Source organism: the organism of the source record quoted next, unplaced genomic scaffold (genome assembly GCF_019419815.1).
Source record: "Pyrus x bretschneideri cultivar Hongxiangsu unplaced genomic scaffold, Pyrus_bretschneideri_v1 Contig6, whole genome shotgun sequence".
Classification (NCBI taxonomy): Eukaryota; Viridiplantae; Streptophyta; class Magnoliopsida; order Rosales; family Rosaceae; genus Pyrus; species Pyrus x bretschneideri.
In genome coordinates this window covers 9,875,860-9,895,950 of record NW_025999798.1, presented here as the reverse complement: position 1 = coordinate 9,895,950, position 20,091 = coordinate 9,875,860, and the positions used below count along the sequence as shown (strand labels likewise).

Below are 20,091 nucleotides of genomic sequence, written 5' to 3'. Positions count from 1 at the left end.
AGCTCGACGTCATTGTTCTAATCAAAGAGCTCGAGAAGCCTCAACAACCCTCCGCTGGCGCCATCGCCAAAGAGCAAAGCCTCGCCCGCGCGACGCTGTTAAATCGTCAACACTTCTTCAAAAAGCAAAAGTATCTCAGATCATGTTTTCTCCATGTCCTTTCCTTTGTCCTTGTTCTTACTCGCAGGGCAAAGAGAAAGAGAGCAATCAGCCGGCACTCGGAATTAGTCTTCCGATCTGGAACCGACTGCCTGGAATCTATTCCCTGGTTGCTTACCTAGCGTTGCTCTCGAGTAGTCATCTTCAACGGTTGATACACTTCTAGAGAAGGGACCATATCTGCCTGGAGAACAGCTAAGACTAGTGACAATGAAACATCAATTTTGTGGATCGTCAGCAAACGCAACAACTGCATATGCTGAGTCATCCTCTAACCCTCTTCAATATGAATTGGAAAGATTGAACAAAGAAAAAAGTCATCACCTTCACCTCGTGCTTGCCTGCCCTGTGTCTGAATCCTGAAACCGCTCATGGTCCTATTTTCACTCAAGATCAAGCCTCAATGGCCCTTGAAGAAATCACAAGTCCGATTCAAAATCAAGTGTTCGCCACTCTTGAATCAAATTCAAACTCCAGATAAGAAGAGTAAGTTCAGACCTTCGGAGGAGACAAAAAAAAAAAAAAAAAAAAAAAAAACCTCCAGCCCAGTTCAAGATTAAGCTTGTGGAAAATCAACGATTGGAGGAAACCAGAAAATCTTCCAGTCGAATTCAAGTTCAAACCCCGACGGCCCTTGAAGAAATGTCTAGCCCAATTCAAGATCAAGCCTCGACGACCCTTGGGTTGACATCTACATTAAGGGACTTCAAAACGCATCTTCTACACATGATAAGCATGTGTTTACGACGCGCCTTGAAGTGGGGGCATTTGTAGACACCGAAATTTCAGTGAAATAAATGTTAACCAATGTATTAAAATTACAACATTTATTCATTTCACTTACATCACACATTCATTTCACTTACATCACACATTCATTTCACCTACATTACACATTTACTTCACCTACCAACTCCACTCATTTCACCAAAAAAAATGGATGGTGGTGATTCACTCTCTTGGCCTATAAATAGCCATTTCCATCAAGAGAAAAAAAAAGAAGGAATTTTAGAAACCTACACCAAAACCTTGAAGCCTTGAAACTCTAAAGCTCTCAAGAAAATCCCGAAGGATCAAGAAAACACTCTTCGTTCTTCGTCAAATCCTCCTTCAAGGTCAAGCCCCAACGGCCCTTGAAGAACTTTCACCGACTCAAGATCAAGCCCCGACGGCCCCTTGAAGAAAGTGTTCATCATTCATCATCCGTTCATCCTAAGATCAAGCCTCAACGGCCCTTTGGATCAATAATCTCAACAAACCTATACACCCATTCTTCAAGTTCAAGCCCAACGCCCCTTGAAGATCCATTCATCAACTGTTCATCCCTAGATCAAGCCCCGACGGCCCTTTGGATCAACAGCTCATCCACAAACCTACACCCTACGAAGATAGAATCAGAGGATCCAATTACAAAGAGATTGTAACCCTAAAAATCATTAATACAAAAATATTATTTTTGTACACGTACTCTTGTTTCTTGTTTCAGGAATTTTTCGTGTTTACAGTGTCATTTTATAATACTCCTCACTATGATTCTATGACATATATGCTTAATGTGTTTTTAAATTTTGGACTTGTTGGATACTCTTTTTGCATTTTATTATTCTTTTATTATCTTATCAATGAATTTCATACAAGTTTAATTTTTTGTAAGTGTCAATATACACTTATTTACAAGATATACAAGAAATTTACATAAATCCGATTAGACCCCCACCTAGACCCAGTCTAGCCGCCTAGCCGCTAGGCGCTATCCTGCAACCCGATTAATGCTTAGCGTTTTTTAGAACATTGCTCAATATTATGATATATTGGTATTTTTCTTTATTTGTAATTGAGAGGTTTTAAGTTCGAATCTCATAGATAATGAATTCAACATTAAATTAGATTACCCATTGTGTGGTATAGCCAAAATTCTTATTCCTTTAGTGTAAAACATATTGTTATCCTACAAATAAATAAATAAATAAAAACTATTATTTATTTATTTGTTAATTTGTTTTTGGATTGGATCGGTTTTCTGCACTTAGCTTTTGACTTTTTATTTTGTTAGCTTTTTTTTTATCATTAATTATATTCTAACAATAGTTTTTTTCAATTCAAAGCAATGCCTCCCGACATTTGAAGTAGGAGGGTAGAAGTGTGGAATTATAATGTTTGTTTAATAATCATCGATAATCGTTTAATTTACGCTTAATGATTGTTTAACTTATGATCATTTTGTCTAATGAAAACAAATCTAATTTAATAAATAAATAAAAAAACTACACTTATTATTATAAAGACTATTTTTTATAGTTAACGGTAACGTTAGTAAATTAGTAAGTTATATTGTTAATTGATAAAAAAAGGAAAGACATCAATAAAGATTAAACCAGCAAAAAAATTTAGAGAAATATAAATATTTTTCACTTATACGGTAAAGCGTCCTTTTGAAAAACCGAATACCTTTTTTATATGAACAAGTAAATAATAAAAAGAAAATGGAAAAGTGAAAAAAAAAAAAGTAAAAAATGTGCGACCATTTCAAAGCGAGCTTCTCGCAAACTCGAAGACAATCTCTATCTGGTGGAGAGGAGAGAGATCGATGACGATGACGATGCTAGTGAGCATTGTCGGTCTTCTTCTCCTTATGCTTCTTCTGATCCTCCTCCTCATCTTCCTCGCCTGCAAACCATGGCGCTTCTTTTCCTCCTCCTCTCGTTCTCGCACTATCAAGGTATTCTCGTCCTCCCCTCTTTTCTTTCAACTATTTCCCCCAATTTTTTTTTTTTTTTTCGATTGCGAAATTCTCAGAGGTTCGATTTCGATCCTCCTTTCCGTTCGAGAGAACGCCTACAGTGCAATGTTCTGTTTGGTTGCCGAGAAAACGTAGGAAAGACGGAAGGAAAATTTGAATGTTTTGACGCATCGGGTTTGACCTTGTTTGATCACTGGATTTTTAATGGGAATTTCTGGTGTGTTTCGGATTGCTAGTTAGCTTACAGCCTAAGACTTGTAGCTTTGTTCCACTTTGATCAGTTTAGCTCGGAATGTGCAAGTAGCATTTGTGGTGATTCGAGTGTGATCAATGATTTGATGCGCATAATTAGTTTCGTTTCGTGTTTCAATCGGTTCCCTCGAGTTTTTTCGGTTTTGATATTGTGTTTCGGGGTAAAGTTGAAGACTTTGAAGCTGGGAGTTCGAGCTTTTGTGGGTTAATGTTACAGCTTAGTTGTTGTTTTGTGTTTATGCTGATGTATGTATGTGACTCTGTTAAGCTGTTTCTTCATTTCACATTCGAGCGGGGGCTGATTTCTATTGTTGAAGATTCTATCATTATATGTTTTCTATTGTTTAGTTTTCTGCGTTGCGTTTGTTATCTCCGAGAAAGCAATGAAATCAGAAGCCTACATTGATAAAAGAGTAATTGAAACAGTGCCAAGGTGTGGTGCCCGAGTGCACGAGCTTTATACAAGAGACTACAAAGTAACAAAACTACACACTCTGACAAAGTGTGAAAAGGGCAGGCGTTATGTGACCATTCAAAAAGTCAAGCCATCTCACTAGATGATTGTTGTCTTGCATCTCTATTAATATTCTCAATGATTACGTGAATACCAAGTGCTTCCCTTTGGATATATGATTTATCATTTGGTTTACCCAGTAATTATTAAGCTGTTTCACACCTTGTGATTCTTCGTTTAGGTTGGTGAGCTTGAGAGACCCCTTGTTTCGGATGATGCTGATTTGGTCCGGAACCAGGGCAATGAGCTTCCAAGAGGTTATGATCTAGAGGGAGCATGCTTTCCAAGTGAAGGGAATTTTCGCTCACCCCGACCACAAGGACTTGTGCATAAGCCGAGGCTTCCCACTGCACCTCCCATTTTGACTCAAAGTAATTAAGTTCATCAAGTGGAATAACTTTTAAATAATTCTTGTACTAGTTGCATTTAAGTGCAATTTCAATCCTTAGCAAGATCAGACATTTATGCTTCACTTTATTTCAGGTGATAGCTTTGTCCTAGATGTGATTTCTGATGCTCCAGAGGATATTTTGGTTGGTCAGACCCTGAAGCGTCCATTGGCAATCCAGCAGTTACTGGAAGAGCAGAAGAACAGTAGACAGAGTTTAGAACAAGAGAGATTTCAAGAGTTTCTGCCCAAGGATACCTTGAATCAAAGTAATTTCTTATCCCTTTCACATGTTTGAAGTGTTTTTTCTTCTAATGGTTTTATACAGTTGACTGTAAAACACGTGATCATATTCTTCTTTTAGAAGTGCAGGAACCTGCCTCAACCTGGAGGTCATATCCGGTCCTTCCCATGGACTTCGTTGTTCAGTACAGTCAACAAATTCCTCCAGGCTTCCTATGACCCTGGGAAGGGTTCCTCCAAGTGATTTATTATTGAAGGACTCGGAGGTATCAGGAAAGCATGCATTGATAAACTGGAATTCAAACGTAAGCATAACAACTACTACCTCTTTGAATTTCTTGGCATTGCATCTGTGTGTTTGTGGTATAATAATAATGTTAATCCTGATCATTGGCTGCAGAAAATGAAATGGGAGCTGGTCGACATGGGCAGCCTGAATGGAACACTTCTGAACTCTCAACCAATCAATAATCCTGATTCTGGAGGTAGACATTGGGGTAACCCCGTGGAGCTTGCAAGTGGAGACGTAATAACACTCGGAACGACCTCAAAAGTGTTCGTAAGTCAATGTGCCTTTATATCCGAGTGAAGAAAAAAAAATGTACATATGCATTCAGTTGTAATATAACATTACTGTTTTTGCGTAATAGTAATCGTTTTCATGCTAGTTAAATTATATTTATGCAGAACATACACAAAATAGAGAAACGCTGGCATTCTGGCTGGGCGACATAGATACACTTTTAGGACTCTGAATTTCTCACATTAATCTGATTTTACTTTGGCTGTCTGTCGCTTCTGCTACTGAGAAGAATTTATATTAGACAATATACGTTTCAATGAATACAAGTACTTGGATTCATATGGTATACAAAATAGTTGCAAGACCCAAGTACTTGGATTCATATGGTATACAAAATAGTTGCAAGACCCAAGACTGATGTTCTAACCTGCCTGTGTAAATATAATAGGACAAACCTACCATTATACCATAATGTTCTATGATAAAGAGACTTAAATTATATGCTTCTTAGATGCCCCCTTTAATGATTCTATGTATATAGTACCCTTTTCCATGGTTGACTAAGCAAAGAGAAAAGGTGAAAAGAATAAACATATATGGTTCCAAAATAATTTGGGGTAGCATTGTAGTATTTATGACTAAGTACCTTTAATTTTTTGACAAAAAAAAAAAAGAAGGACCAAGTACCTTTAATTTTGTTGGTCTGCAGTTCCTTTTGTCTGTACAAGCGCCTCTCTTATTGAACATAACAAACAGATTTCTAATAGAAAACCGATCTAAAGTCTTGATGTTATACATTATGTTATGTTGTGGTAAGGCTTTGATTGATCATGGTAGTTGTTTATTCTATATTTATTATCCTGATTCACTTAGTTGTTGGCTTTATAGTGAGGATATCTAGTGTTCACAAATTGTATTGTATAGGTGACATAACATTTGCTAATTTCCTATCCTTTGTGGCAGGTTCATGTTGCATCTGAAACTGGGAGTCAGATCCCCTTTGGAGTTGGCATGGCTTCAGATCCCATGGCTCTGCGTCGTGGAGGGAAGAAGCTTCCAATGGAAGATGTGTGCTACTATCAATGGCCTCTTCCCGGGGTTGATCAGGTTTCAGAGCTTATGTCGTTGTGTTTGCTTCCATTGAAATACCTTTGCTAGTTTCTGAAAGAGCTAATATCACTTAAGTTCTTGCCTTTCAGTTTGGACTTTTTGGTATCTGTGATGGACATGGTGGAGCAGAGGCTGCCAGATCTGCTAGCAAGTTAGTATTTCTTTTACTATTTAAGTGTCCTATGTTTCTAATGGATGCTTTTGTAGTTATCTAATAGTCCTTTTATTTTACAGGCTTCTTCCTCAGATCGTTGCTAACATTTTATCGGATTCGCTGAAAAGGGAGAGGGTCTTGTCACTATGTGATGCTTCAGATGTTCTCAGGGATGCATTTTTTAAGACAGAAACATGCATGAATCACTACTACGAGGTTTTTCCTTTCACTCTATTTACCTTGGTCCATTAGTTGCACTTTTTGTGTTATTAGAAACTGAAGCAGTTGACTCGCACATCTAAAATTGATTCCTTTTCATATGCATTTCAGATGCTTCTGTTACTAGCAGTTAAAGTTTGTGGTTTGCATAATATGATGGACCATCTTTTGCAGGGCTGTACTGCCACTCTGCTTCTGGTTTGGACTGACGGTGGTGACAATTTCTTTGTGCAATGTGCAAATCTTGGAGATTCAGCTTGTGTTATGAAGTATGTTTTCATCAATTCGTCTTTCCATTAGGATAAAAGTAAACCTGCCTTTCCCTGTTTTAAACTGCCTATCCCTGTTTTAAACCAAGTATGATTTAATTGTGGAAGTGTTGATGGGAAGCTGATTAAGATGACCGAGGACCATAGAATTAGTAGTTATGGTGAAAGACTCCGAATCCAGGAAACAGGAGCCCCGTTGAAAGAGGGGGAAACACGCCTATGTGGTAATGATCACTTCCATTTGTTTGTGAATTACATGATTAGATGTTGGTAATCCCTCACGCTTTGCTCCAATTATTCAGGTTTGAACCTTGCTCGGATGCTTGGAGACAAATTTCTTAAACAGCAGGATTCCCGCTTCAGTTGTGAACCATACATTAGCCAAGTAGTTCATATCAATCGAACGAGCAATGCCTTTGCGATAATGGCCAGGTTATTGTGCCTTTTGATTTGACTTTGTTAAAATTTTACGTTCTGAACTTCAATACTGCACAAGAGAATAATTCAATGCTTATGCTTAATGGAAGATTAACTCTGGAATTTGGGTTTGCAGTGATGGCTTATGGGATGTAATTAGTGCGAAGAAGGCGATTCAGCTAGTTCTTCAGGTAGTATCTTTATTTCTTTTCCTTTACTTAATTTTCTGTGAGAAGGATCGATATTGTATAATTACTCGCTTAACGTTATTCTTTCTGGCTCTTTTGACTTGGTGTTGTATAGACGAAAGAGAGATACTCGATGGACGGGGAGACTTTGGCAGAGAAGATTGCTAATATTTTGTTGAGTGAGGCTAGAACAGTGCGAACAAAGGATAATACCTCTATAATTTTCTTAGATTTTGATGCTTCTAGGATCTCGTGTAAAGCTGAATCTTGATATGAATTTAGATATATAAGTTATAGTTTCAACACAGAAATAGGTTTCTCTTTTCTTTTTTTTTTTTTTTTTATTTTTTATTTTTAGTTCACTTCAGCAAACTCTCTCTCTCTCTCTCTCTCTCTCTCTCTCTCAGGTTTGAAAGCAAGTATGCTCCTTTGTCTCCTATATGCTGAGATTTTTAGCCACTATATCTCGATCATTGGATCCTAGGATGAGGATTTGATGTAAAAAATCTTGGTATATAGGAATGGGATACACCGGGACATATTAATCAGTACTAAATGTCGCATTAAGGGCTAGTTTGATACGTAGGATTGGATTGGAGTTGATAACTCTTTAAACTCAATGCATGTTGAGGAGAGTGATGACAGAATTATCAACTACAAGGTAGAAGATGGATTACTCATAAATGGAGCTTACCCGTTCCAATCCTTCCCAAAATGAAGGTTTCGATGGGATTAGTTTTCTCGATGTTTAATCCTCTTCTAATCACCTCTAAATAAAAAATCGTTCACTTCTACTTTCAATTTGACCAGAAAATGGATACCTATCCATTCCGATCCAGTTTTGCTTATCAAACTAGTCTAATGCAAGGCCTACATATTCTTCAAGTAAGACATGTTTATCAACAAGCAAAAATGAAGGATGATGATCTAACAACAATTGGCATGATAAATATCATACTTGTATTGGTTTTACTAATTTTGTAATTTTCCAGTGTCGATCTGTTTCCTTAAAGTTAATGTTTTATTTTTGTTTTTCGTTACGAAAATTATTTTCCATCCCTTGATACAGTTTTTTATGGACGGATAATTTTTTTTTTATAAAATTGTTCTCTTATTGACTCTTCAAAAATATCACACATTTCTTATACAAATTTTTTCTTATATTTTTATAAATTTACAATGCATGATAACATTTTTGAATCGTTCTAAATAACGTTTTCACCCTTTTGTGTACATGGCGAGACCAAGTCTCTTCAAGGGATTCTCAAGGATCTGTAGACAAGAAGTAGCACATCATACTATTTTGATTCTTTATGCAAGAGCCTATATTTGGCTAGATTCATTTTATCTGTTTTTTTTTGTTTTTTTTTTTTTTTTGGAAGAAAGAAAGAAACAGGGTTCGGAGTTTAGACCGCTCACTGTAGTTCTACCCATAAAAAATAGGGTTCTCATGGCGGGGACTTATTTGCTTTCTTATCATTGGCTTCGTTGTTCTTGAACTGAAAGTGAAATATATGCATCAGCAAACATGCAAAAGAAAAGAAAAATTGGAAAGTGAAATATTATTAATAATCAATTCTGCTGCATATAGTATTATGGTGTGTCGCATGCATGTTAACTGACTCATATTTGTTCTTTATAAAATTTAATTAATCACAGGTTTAATGGGACAACGATCTTTCTTTATCTTTATTAGGTTTAACCATAAAATCGACCAAAACAAAAGAACATGATGCAGCTACCATTTACATGTGTATGTGTGTGTGTGTGTGTGTATTATATGTTTGACTTTCTTAATGCTAGCTACGTGCAATCTTTACAATGATTTAATATGTTTAATTATGATCGATCATGATTGAATAACATATGTTTAACTAATCCTCCAAGTATAATTTTTGGATAACTCGATGAGGGAAATTTTCAAATATAGTGGACTGTGATTCCTCATTATCACTGTCAGCTAGGCATGTGATTACGAACCTTACTTTTGTTCTGCTATTTTTAAGGCCAAATGCAGAAACTCTAGCTCAACTTTGCTCATCGAGAAATACGTATTATATACGGATAATGATTTAGTTCAACGATTACTACTAAAATATGGTAGTGGAAGAGTAAGTGACAAATCACGCATGCAATCGACTTCTTTTTTTCTTTGATATTCATAATCGATCTAAAAGGGTGCATAAATTTAAATTGAATTCTCTAAATTTTTATCATAACCTCACATCAAACTTTCGTAAATTTCAAAATCATAATTCATGGACAATAATGAATTTCGATGCGATTCAAGTCATACAAAAAATGGAACAACATCAGATTGTGCTTATGCTCATTGGAGTTCGGATTTGGAAACATCAACTTATAATCTGCATTAAGTTTTTCGCTTGTGATATTTTTATCATTGTAACTTGGAATAACGATTTGTAAAATCCTTTAGAGATCTAACATCCGTAGCTTTTCAACATTACCATAAAGAATATAAGGTTTTCCTCCAACCACCAGCAACAGGGGCATTCAAATTGGCCCTTAAAGTTAGTAGCACGGTTAAACCTAAACTAAATAAGCTCTGTGAACACAAAACAAAGTTAAAAGCTAAATACTACAAGCTCTCACAAAGAGAGAAAGGCATACGAGTTGAGATTAAAAGTTAAAAGCTTATTTAGTCACCATCAATAAAGACAAACCTTCGACTGCGGTGCTTACATATGTGTATTGCGTGCTTCTAAGAGCTTTTTTCATGGAGCTCGATGGTGGTTTACTGTTAACTTTGTAATTAGACTAGCAATAAAATAAACTAATGGCCATTACTTGCATGACATGTTTGCATGGATTACCTAGGCTTTCATTGCTTAGTCCGGCTGTTATTTAATTACAATTAAGTTGAAGAAAGGAGATTAATTTAAACTAATAATTCAAAATGGAAGGGAAAGGTAAGGCACTAACATCACAACATGGGTCAAAATTCTAAAGGTAGGTGTGAGTGCTTTATTTATTTAGTTGCTTGTGTAAGCCATGAACTGGATCCTCTTGTCTTTCTCAGTAAAGTCTTAATTAAGAAACAAATGATGTTTATTGGAAAATAATTAAAGGCTTAACTTTAGGCTTTCATTTAAAGCTAAGGGGACATGACGTTTACTTTGTTAAAGATTCTCTCCAATACAAAATCTGTGATGGAATCTGATGCAGTCTCTCTCTCTCTCTCTCTCTCTCTCTGTGTCTCTGTTTTTCTCTCAACCAAAATGATTAGGAGGAAAAATACAGATTCTGATGCATGCTTGATGCTCCCCTTGTTATTCAATTAGTTTGCTGATGTAGAAGATTTTTGTACTAATAGAGAGTAATAAAAAAGTATGATCAATTAGAGGTGCCAAAAGGTTATTAATTAAATTTTCAGGTTTTTGCTTTGGCAGTGTTTACTTTGAGATCGAATTACTATGCCTACGCCCCCAAGCTAGAAATCTATGAAGTGCCATAAGATTCTTGTGAAATGTTGCACCACGATTGGAATTGTAGTATTCGACAATAAATTTTGTTGCTAATGAAATTAGTCAATTTGAGCCTATCTTTTACAAGACGGTCTCCGTCTATTTTGAGCAACTTTTTGTTATAAATAATCTTTAATGGTTAATTCTGTTGATATCTCTTGACCTTGAGTAATGTTATTCATACCATATTTTTATACTACATTTCTATATTAGTTTAGGTGTCATCTGATTGAACAGCCACATCATTTGAAAAATTTGCAAAATCCAAGGAAATGAAAGAGAAAAACTTCTCGTATACTACAATTATTATTTAATTAACTAGTTTTTCTTGATTATTAGTTTATTAAATAATGAACTAAATTTAAAAATCTGATTAATTCAAATGATATGGCTGTACACATCAAATGACACCTAAGATGGTATGAAAATGTGATACAAAAATATAATATGAATAACATTGCTCCTTGACCTTATGATATTGATTTGTAATTCTCTCTTTTTATGAGCTGTTAGTCCTATTGCGTAACAAAACAAGTAAGATAAAATTGAACGGACAGATGATAATAGACGGTCAAATTTTCCTTCTTGGATTAACAGCGTTCGAGGACCATAGTACATGGTATTTGACCTTAAATTGCCCTTTAGACGAAAATCCTGCACAAATGGCTCCGAGTTTTGTTCCAAAATATCTCAAAGATGATGAAAGCATCCATGAGTTCAATTTTTCTTTCTAAATTCTACTTGAACAGTAAATGCATGTTGTTATCGACAATTCGTTTAGTTGATTTTTTAGGGTGAGAATCTGCAACATATATGGTCACTTTTAGTCTGTATCATAATCATAGATTCATATGCTCATTTTCTTATCACTTTTAGTCTGTATCATAATCATAGATTCATATGCTCATTTTCTTATAAAATACGAGAAGAGATTGCTTTCATTACATCATGGACAATAGAGAAGAAGATATAAGTTTTTTTTTTTTTTCTTCTCATCTTTTGTATTTTTATTTATATTTTGCAGGCAATGAAGTGATTCTACACTGCGCTGTCACCAACGCAAATTGGAAATTAACATAAATTAGATGAGCAAAAATTAATTGGATAATGTGAAAAAAGAAAGATGATTGAAATTAACTTCATATAGAAAATGGAAATTATTAAAGACAAAAGCAAAACTAATGACGTTATAGAACATTTTCTTAGCAAAGAAACAAGACATTAAACAGATTGCATCATTGCATCTCTAGTGATTTAATTAATCCTCCCATTAGTAAATAAGGTTTATAAGCTTTACTTTAGTTTGGCGGAGTTCTCCATTTATCTGTCAACTGATAAGCCAGAAGAAAGTCACCCCGGCAACTCAGCATGCACTCTCATGCAAATTCTTGGCCTTTTCAGCCTCTTAAACCTCTATTAGTATTAACTTAAATGTAAAATAAAATTACGAGAATGCGTGTTTTAACAGCATGCACTCGATCGACCAAAAGAGGTCGGTGATATATTAATATGAAACAAAATATTGTTTAAAAACAGTACACTTTTGACGTCAATACGAATTAATTCTGCTAATATTATACATATTTTCATTGGTCAGCATAAATTATAAAAACACAAGGCAACGTGCAAATGATACAATATTGTCAGCAGGTACACATAAAAAGAATTTGATTGCCGGATGCTCCTGCAGGTCTCCTTTTTACTTTTTCCTCCAATTGCTCAACTTTCTGCTCTAAAATTTCTATACTGGGAAACCCACATCACTCACCACCACAAAACGCCCTCCAGTAGGAGCAACCAATACTCCTAAAAGCAACATTTGTAGGAGAGTGGTCCTAACTATTCTGGGCGTATGCTTTAGCATTTAGGGTACGTCACTTGTTGTCTTCGCACATGCTTTAGTATTTAGGGTGGGCATATGCTTTTAGCATTTAGCTTAAGCTGGTTTAATTTCCATTTTTATCAATAAGCAAGCCTTTGATAAAAATGATCTTTTAGCTAAAGAGAGATCAAAGAACTTTCTTGGGGAACTTTGATATAAAGAAATTTCATGATGTCAAGTGGATGCAATATTTCCTTTGTGTCAAAATATCTGCAGTGTTTAGTTTGAATATATATGCTATGGAATGTGAATTATAACAAAAAATTTGAAACATGTGTATGTTATGTTTTAACTATAGGCAGCACTGATCGCTCTTGCAGTCTTGCTGATATTTTCTTTTGATATAGTATTTGATAAATATGAATGATGAGATTTTAGAGAAAGAAAGAGAAAAGAATCAGCATGAGGACTTTCCTGTCACACGAAAAGATGAGTCACATGCATGCAATGTTCCGCTAAAATATATTTTGTTAAGAAGTTTGAATAAAAAAATAAAACTTAAAACATGCACATTATGTTTTAATTAGGTAGTACCAATCACTCTTGCTTAATTAGTGGCAAAGCTAGACTTCATGCTTAGGAGGGATGCTAGCTTGTGGCCTGTAAATAGCTCTGTCTCTCCTTATTTTTCCACTTGGCACAGAAGTCTTCACATGAATTTTTCTTTTGAGAGAGATAGATTGAGATTATGTTTGGGTGAGGAATTTCCCAAGTCTCAAAAAATTGAGTCCAATTTAGTACAAAATGGAACGTAGAATGTAGATATAGTGAATTAGCAACGCCCTCTATAAACATACACAGGCAGGCAAGAGATATTTACAAATTTCTATTTAGAATACGTCATTTATAATTCTCTCTCGCATGTCTTTATAATGCTCGGCATAGCCAATCTCCTCTAACTACATTTTTGGTCCATTATACCAATTTAGACTCAATACCTTAAAATTTAAAACTTTCTTAATCAAAGATATGGCCTTAATTAGGTTTGAATTAGTAAGGCACATAGCCGGCCGACATACAAAAGGGTAACCTAGTGGAGGATCACTTAGCTTTTAACATGTCTACCTAAGTGTCCGTACAATTAGTGCCGTGGCTCTACAGAGAATTAACAGTCATAAAAAAGTTTGCATGGCCTTATGGGATTGGTGCAAAGTGACGGCAGGAACATAAATAATAATTGTTACCACAAACCAAACGTACAACCCACCAAGCTGGAGGGAACCACATCCATCGCCTTTCCAACGCACAAAATTGAAGAGGAAAAAAAAAATAAATAAATAAAGGTCCTGCTATTTATATGCCAATTTTTATCTTTTAAACATTCTTATTAATTTTTGTATATTGATCTTCTTTATTCAACGTTTGAGAAAATTGAGAGAATAATGTATAAAAAGTAAAAATATGTGTGTAAATAACATCACCCAAACAAATTAAAGGCGTTACACGATTGAGAGATTCTTTCCAAGTTTCAAGTTTGTAATCAAAATTGAAAAATAATTTCCATGATTTCGAGTACTTGTGTTGAGAAATATTCCGAGCAGGCAGGCATGAGGCATTATTATGACTATATTTGAACAAGATAGGCTAGTTTTTGCTGGATCATTTATTGGGGTGGGACTCAGCACTCCATCACCCTTCCCTTGTTTCAAAGATCCATAGGAAAATATACCCATGGGATTCTGTCTCCCTGCTGAAGCTAACTAAGTTTTATTTCGCCGAACATAATTATTGATGCATGCTGCACGGACAGTCTCCCCCCCTATCCCCCTTCGATGCATGCAGCATGAATCTTCCCATCTTGGTCTGGTATATATAGAATAATACCTAGATTTCAATCTAGGTAATGTTTTTTTCGTTAGACTGATTGTTTAGAATTTTTTATATTTATCAAACGATAAATTTTGTTAAATTAGATGTTAGATTAATTATCAGCGATGTCTTAACCTACGTCATCATGCAAGGGTAACACATTTTATTACTGTGGTAAATGGCCACTTGCAATTGTTTAAAATTAACCAAACCAATAATCGAGCTTTACTTGTAGACATTGATAATAGTAATGTTCTGCGGTTAGATCATCTTTTCAAGAAGAATAAATGTAGTAGACTACCATCTCACAATAAGGGGAATGACTTACATATCTTCACCCCTTTTAAAATATTACAACGACATTTTAAGTCAATATTACAGTGACATGTAGTTTAACTATCCTGCACAACATTATATTATTGCTTTAGAACATGATGATGGCATCCCAGAGGTGTCTACAAGTGACCACTCTCCACCACAAGAGCATCCAAGAAGTCTGGTATTTTATGTCATTCAATTTGGACTACACATTCAAATAGAACATAAGGTGGTAATATATTCCCCTCTATTCCTATGTTTACTATATGGAGGCTAATTAGTCGATTGTGTGTATAAAGTCTGTGGTCAGCATAATATATAAATAAATATGTGCAAAATCAAGTAATTCCACTTAGAAATTTCAAAGGATGTGTGCTGATGTATTTGTTTTTCCTCTTTATATTATATAATGGATTGCCAGACTCGTGTGGCATATGGATCATACGCAAAAACACTGGTCTCTAGCTACACAGTGTTGTAGTATTTAATTGATAAATCTTATATTTCAGAAACAGAAAAAGCAATATCACTGTCAAGAAATATTTGGCGGAATCCTTTTCTTCCTTGCCCCTTGTCGGCTTTCATTTGGAAAGGAATAGGAAGGCTGGTAATTTTAAAGAAATGATAAATGCCATGTGTCTCTCTGTTTAACTACATTCATGCATGCCCATATAATGACATTTGGGACACAGAGAAAAAAAAAGAAATTATTTTGCTTAAAATTTCGAATTCCTTATATTAACACGACATTTAATGCTCTTTGAAGAGCTTACTGGTGAAGAGTATTCTTTATAACTCTTTTTCTTGTGTAGTTGTAGTGTGTAGCATACTAAGAATTGTATAATTCAAGTGGTGTAAAAAAGGCCTCCTGCCCGCCTGGGCCACCTCTCCTTCTATGATCTATACCTTCCAGGCTTCCACCTTGGAGGACTACAAATACCCTCCCCGCACCCTCTCTTTTCACCCATGCTCAATCCCCTCCTCCCTCTCTCCTCTCCTCCCTCTCTCCCCCTCTCTCTCTCTCTCCAAACAACACAAATACCTCCCTTCATTCTAATTTCCTAACACCAGAAAAACAGAGTCCTCTGCTTTTACCCTGTTTCTCAGACACCACAAAACAACAAAACCCCTCTATCTGAATCCTTTATTTTCCCTACACCCACCTTTTCATTTCGTTTTCCACCTCAAAATTTGATTGCCATTTTAAATTTCCTGGAAATTTCCAGCGTATATGGCGACAATCGTGTGCCAAGGTCTGCAGTCATGCCTGGAGTCTCCTCACCTTGTGGAGCCAAGAACCCTAAGGCTAAAGCTTTCTGCACCGGTAGCTCATCACTTTTCTCCAATTACCCCCCAAGAATTAGGAATCCAAGCTTGTTTCTCTGAAGAGAAATGCAATAATTATGAGGAAATCAACAGCAATAAGGCCACCTCCTGGAGTTTCCTCCAAGCTATCTCCAAACCCTCACTAGAAAACCCTACTGCTGAGGTGGACAAAGAAAATACTTACACCCCTCCTAGGGTTTATAGGAGCTCATCAGTTACTAAGCTAAATGAGAAGAGCTTGGAGTTGTGCACTGAAGACCTGGGCTGCGAGACCGGCGCCATTATCACAGAAAGCTTCAGCATTTTCTCACCAATGTCTGAATCAGAATCGAATGCAGCGCCAAGGGAGCATCAAAATAAGCATAAATTTTCGGGTGCAAAGAAGGTGAATAATGTTCACAATTTTCCACCTCCATTGACAACAATAGGCGGCGAGGATTCTCTACACTTTAGGCCTCACAGGGAAGATGGGAGGCTGATCATCAAAGCTGTCAAGGCCCCCTTAAGTCATTCATGCTTCCAAGCTGAAAGAAGCAATGGCCGCCTTCGATTGTGCTTTTCAAACACCTTTACTCCCAGTTTTAACTCAGAAGAAGAAGCAGCAGCCATTCAAGAATACAATGAAGGGTGTGAAAATGACATAATTGAGGAGGAAGCAGAAGAGCAAGATCAAGAAGTGGTGGGAGAAAATACAGAAGAAGAATTGGTAGAACAATTAGGAGGCGATAAGGAGGATGAGGAGGAGGAGGAGGAGGAAGAAGAAGAAGAAGAAGGAGGCGGAGGGAAGAGATCAAATGTGTGTTTGATGGAGGGTGAGGAGGTCGATGGGAATAGTTTGAATGCTAGGGGTGAAGAGGGAATAGAAAAGTTTGAAAGGCCAAGCAGGTGCAAAGAAGGTGGCGGTGAGTGTGAGAAGAAAGGATTGTTAAAGTATTGGGAGCCCTTTTGGGTGGCTACTTAAGTTGGATTATTAATAATTAAAAGTTTATTAAGTGTAATATTGGATCTCTCAGCCGTGTAATCAAATTTTCACAATTTTGTGTTTGTCTTTTCTCTCGTTCTATCTATAAATTTCCTTTTTTAGTGTCTATAATGTATCTTTGTGGTAGTTGGTAGTCTCTCTCTCTCTCTCTCTCAGAGACAACAGAAATGATCAGATTTTCTTCAAATGAATTTCAATGACATTTGAGTATTTTCAATTGAATAAAGAGGTAAAACACTCATAAATGGGAGGTGGTTCTTATATTATTGCAGTAATTAACTTACGATTTCATTAAAACGAAAAACAAAAGTTTATAGTTGCTCTCCACCAAGACAACTAAATGGAATGACATAACTCATCCATACATGCATGCAAAATAATTCTGGCTCGCTGCGTATCTCCTGCAGAAGGCATTTTGGCAATAATCAGGTGAGATCTAGGTGGACCCATTGGAAACTCTAATTAAGACACTATTTTTCTTATATGTAAGGAGTTTTTCATTCTTGACAAATACATGATGTTGTATCATTCTATCTCCGTACACACATTATACTACGAAGAATTATTCTCTTTAGGGTTTTTATCACTAATAGTTTCTGAAATTGACTAACACCATCAAGATGGTCCCTAAAATTAAAAATTGATCAATGTAATCCTGAAAATAGGTGTCACAAATCAATGTGGTCCTTCCATCATAATTTTTTCAAAAGTTCTATTATATACTGATGCGATACATACATGGGTCCAATAAGATTTAAGGGTTTATATCACAATAGTCCTTGAAAGTGGCCCATATTATCAAGATGGTTCATAAAATTGAAAATAAATTTATTCGTCTGAGAAATACGTGTCTTAAATTAATGTGGTTGTTCGGTCACAATTCCATAAAAAAGTTTGTTATGTGCTGATCTAACACATAAATTGGTCTCACAAGTCTAATTAAATTAGAAATAGGTTTGATAATTTAATAATTAATTAAAAAAGATGTCAACCCAGAAACCTAGTCTCGTAATCACCTCCGATCTCGACCCACAGTCCTCTAGCTCCATCTATGGTAGCCTTCACCGTCTTTTCTTTGAATAAAAAAAAAAAAAAAAAAAATCTTAAGACACTCATCTTTACAACCTTCAATACCCTTCACCAAATTGGATCAGGATTGATAGCACCTTTGGTGACGGATTGGATTGATGGCGACTTCTGTGACATCATTGTCAACATTTAGGCTCTCCCTCGATGATCTTAGTGACACGGAGAACGACGAGCTCTGACTTGAGATAATCTCACTATAGAAAAAGGTATTTTGACAAATTTTTTTAATTAGTTATTAAATCATTTAATCCACATCAGCACATAACATAATATTTGATAGAATTGTGATTGAATAACCATATTAATTTGCGACACCTATTTTCAGGGACTGCATTGATTGATTTTCAATTTCAGGGACTATTTTGATGGTGTAGATCAATTTCAGGGACTATTTGTGATAAAAACCTTCTCTTTATAATTACCTAAAGATCATATCTAAAAAATTATTCGATTTGAAGACCATTTAATCATTCATATGTATCAAACAAATTGACAATTTATCACGAGGAGTCACTTGTTACCATAACCGTCAATTTGTGCAGCACATATGGATGACTAAAAGGTATTTGAGTTGACAAAATTATTCTAGAAAGGTTCTTTAAATGATGATGATAAAGATAATGAACGATTCTGATTGGGAGGCTTGCAAAATAAAATGTTGTCATTTCAACCATTGGAAATGAGTCAAATCCATGACAATCTATGGTAACTAATTAATGATGTTAATATATTATTATGACAAACTCTCCAATCCACAAGACTTATTATATGACAAATAAACTACATTACTATCGCATGCAGTTTCAATGTTTTTTTATCTCTCTCGTCACATGGCCTATTGAATCCAAGATAGGGGAGTTATTCTCAAGCTGTCACAACTACATATATAGTGCAATACTGTTGGAAATGTGCCCTAAAACCAATCATATGATGATACTTTATGGACATTTCACATGTTAAACTAATCTAGTTTAATGTAAAGGGCAAAGATTATTGTTTGAGCCGTCTCATATAAATGTTATATGCTTAAACGATAAGTCCAAGGAATATGTGATTGGAAGAATGCGATCTAAAAGAAGTTAGATTCATGAGACCATTCTTTCGTTGACACATCCTAAACGTTCCTGATCATAGGATTGTCAATTGGGCATTGACAGTCCGTTAAGATCAGTACGTGCTATGTCTTCTCTCAGGGAGAGTGACTAGTCTCGAGTCATTGGTGTGTGTGACATCAAGACAAGTATGTAGGTGCTCAATAGAGAATGAGTTCACTGAACACGATCAACGAAGAGTTCTCATATTCATGTCACATGAGAACTCATGGTTGGGATAATGCAAATTAGTCTTTTGACCTGAGGCATCACAGTTGTCTTGTGGTTAGGTCCTTAATCTTTGATTATGTCAAAGTCACTCCATCAGGAGGGTGTCCATGGCATCGTTGGGGTTAAGCCACTTAGCCATGGAGGCAAGTGAATGCGCAACAAGGGATCTCTAACCTTCAAACTGTTTGAGGGAGAATACTCTATGATATGATTAAGAATCTTTGGCCAAAGTATGAATGAGATTTAGGAATGTGTTCCAAATCACATTCAAGGTAATCATATAAGCACAAGACTCACATTGGATAGTAGACATGAATAAACTATCAAACCAAACAATGTGGTCAAGAGTATTGTATTAGAGAAAGACCGTATTGCATTTGTAATCCTAAAACTGAATAGGTTCTCCACTTCTTCTGATTAGCTTGGGTAACCATGACATGCTGCTAGGCGTCAACCATGGTTTGTGGAAGCCCTAAAAGTGTATTATCACTAACGGGAGAATTGAAAGTAAGTTTCAATTCACAATCGATTAGAAAGAGTTTTAATCGCCCACTGCCTCGCTAAAAGGAACCTAATGGATCGTTCACCGAGTAAGGTAGAGTTTGAAGAAACAACGGAGATGAGTAAGAATAATTAAATGGTTTAATTATTTATTTAAGGCTATGATTAATTAATATGTTAATTAATCAAACGAATAAGTTC

General features: G+C 35.8%; 2 protein-coding genes across 2 annotated transcripts; both read left to right on the top strand.

Moving 5' to 3' along the window:
• Positions 1-2,657: 2,657 nt before the first annotated feature.
• LOC103954128 (protein phosphatase 2C 70) lies at positions 2,658-7,483 on the top strand. The gene is made up of 13 exons (XM_009365930.3): positions 2,658-2,878; positions 3,847-4,036; positions 4,149-4,322; positions 4,426-4,601; positions 4,697-4,855; positions 5,783-5,926; positions 6,019-6,080; positions 6,164-6,299; positions 6,477-6,571; positions 6,680-6,795; positions 6,874-7,003; positions 7,125-7,179; positions 7,292-7,483. The coding sequence occupies exons 1-13, from the start codon at positions 2,747-2,749 to the stop codon at positions 7,445-7,447; spliced, it is 1,725 nt and encodes a 574-aa protein (XP_009364205.2). The 5' UTR covers positions 2,658-2,746; the 3' UTR covers positions 7,448-7,483.
• Positions 7,484-15,516: 8,033 nt separating this feature from the next.
• LOC103954184 (protein FANTASTIC FOUR 1-like) lies at positions 15,517-17,086 on the top strand. Its single transcript, XM_009365989.3, has one exon. It carries the CDS (start codon positions 15,902-15,904, stop codon positions 16,955-16,957), a length of 1,056 nt encoding a protein of 351 aa, XP_009364264.2. The 5' UTR covers positions 15,517-15,901; the 3' UTR covers positions 16,958-17,086.
• The last annotated feature ends 3,005 nt before the right edge of the window (positions 17,087-20,091 follow it).

Coding starts and splice junctions, on each gene's coding strand:
- LOC103954128 (XM_009365930.3), top strand. CDS start 2,747: ATGACGATGACGATGCTAGTGAGCATTGTCGGTCTTCTTCTCCTTATG. Junction 4,037..4,148: donor ACCTCCCATTTTGACTCAAA/GTAATTAAGTTC, acceptor ACTTTATTTCAG/GTGATAGCTTTGTCCTAGAT. Junction 7,004..7,124: donor GCCTTTGCGATAATGGCCAG/GTTATTGTGCCT, acceptor TTGGGTTTGCAG/TGATGGCTTATGGGATGTAA.
- LOC103954184 (XM_009365989.3), top strand. CDS start 15,902: ATGGCGACAATCGTGTGCCAAGGTCTGCAGTCATGCCTGGAGTCTCCT.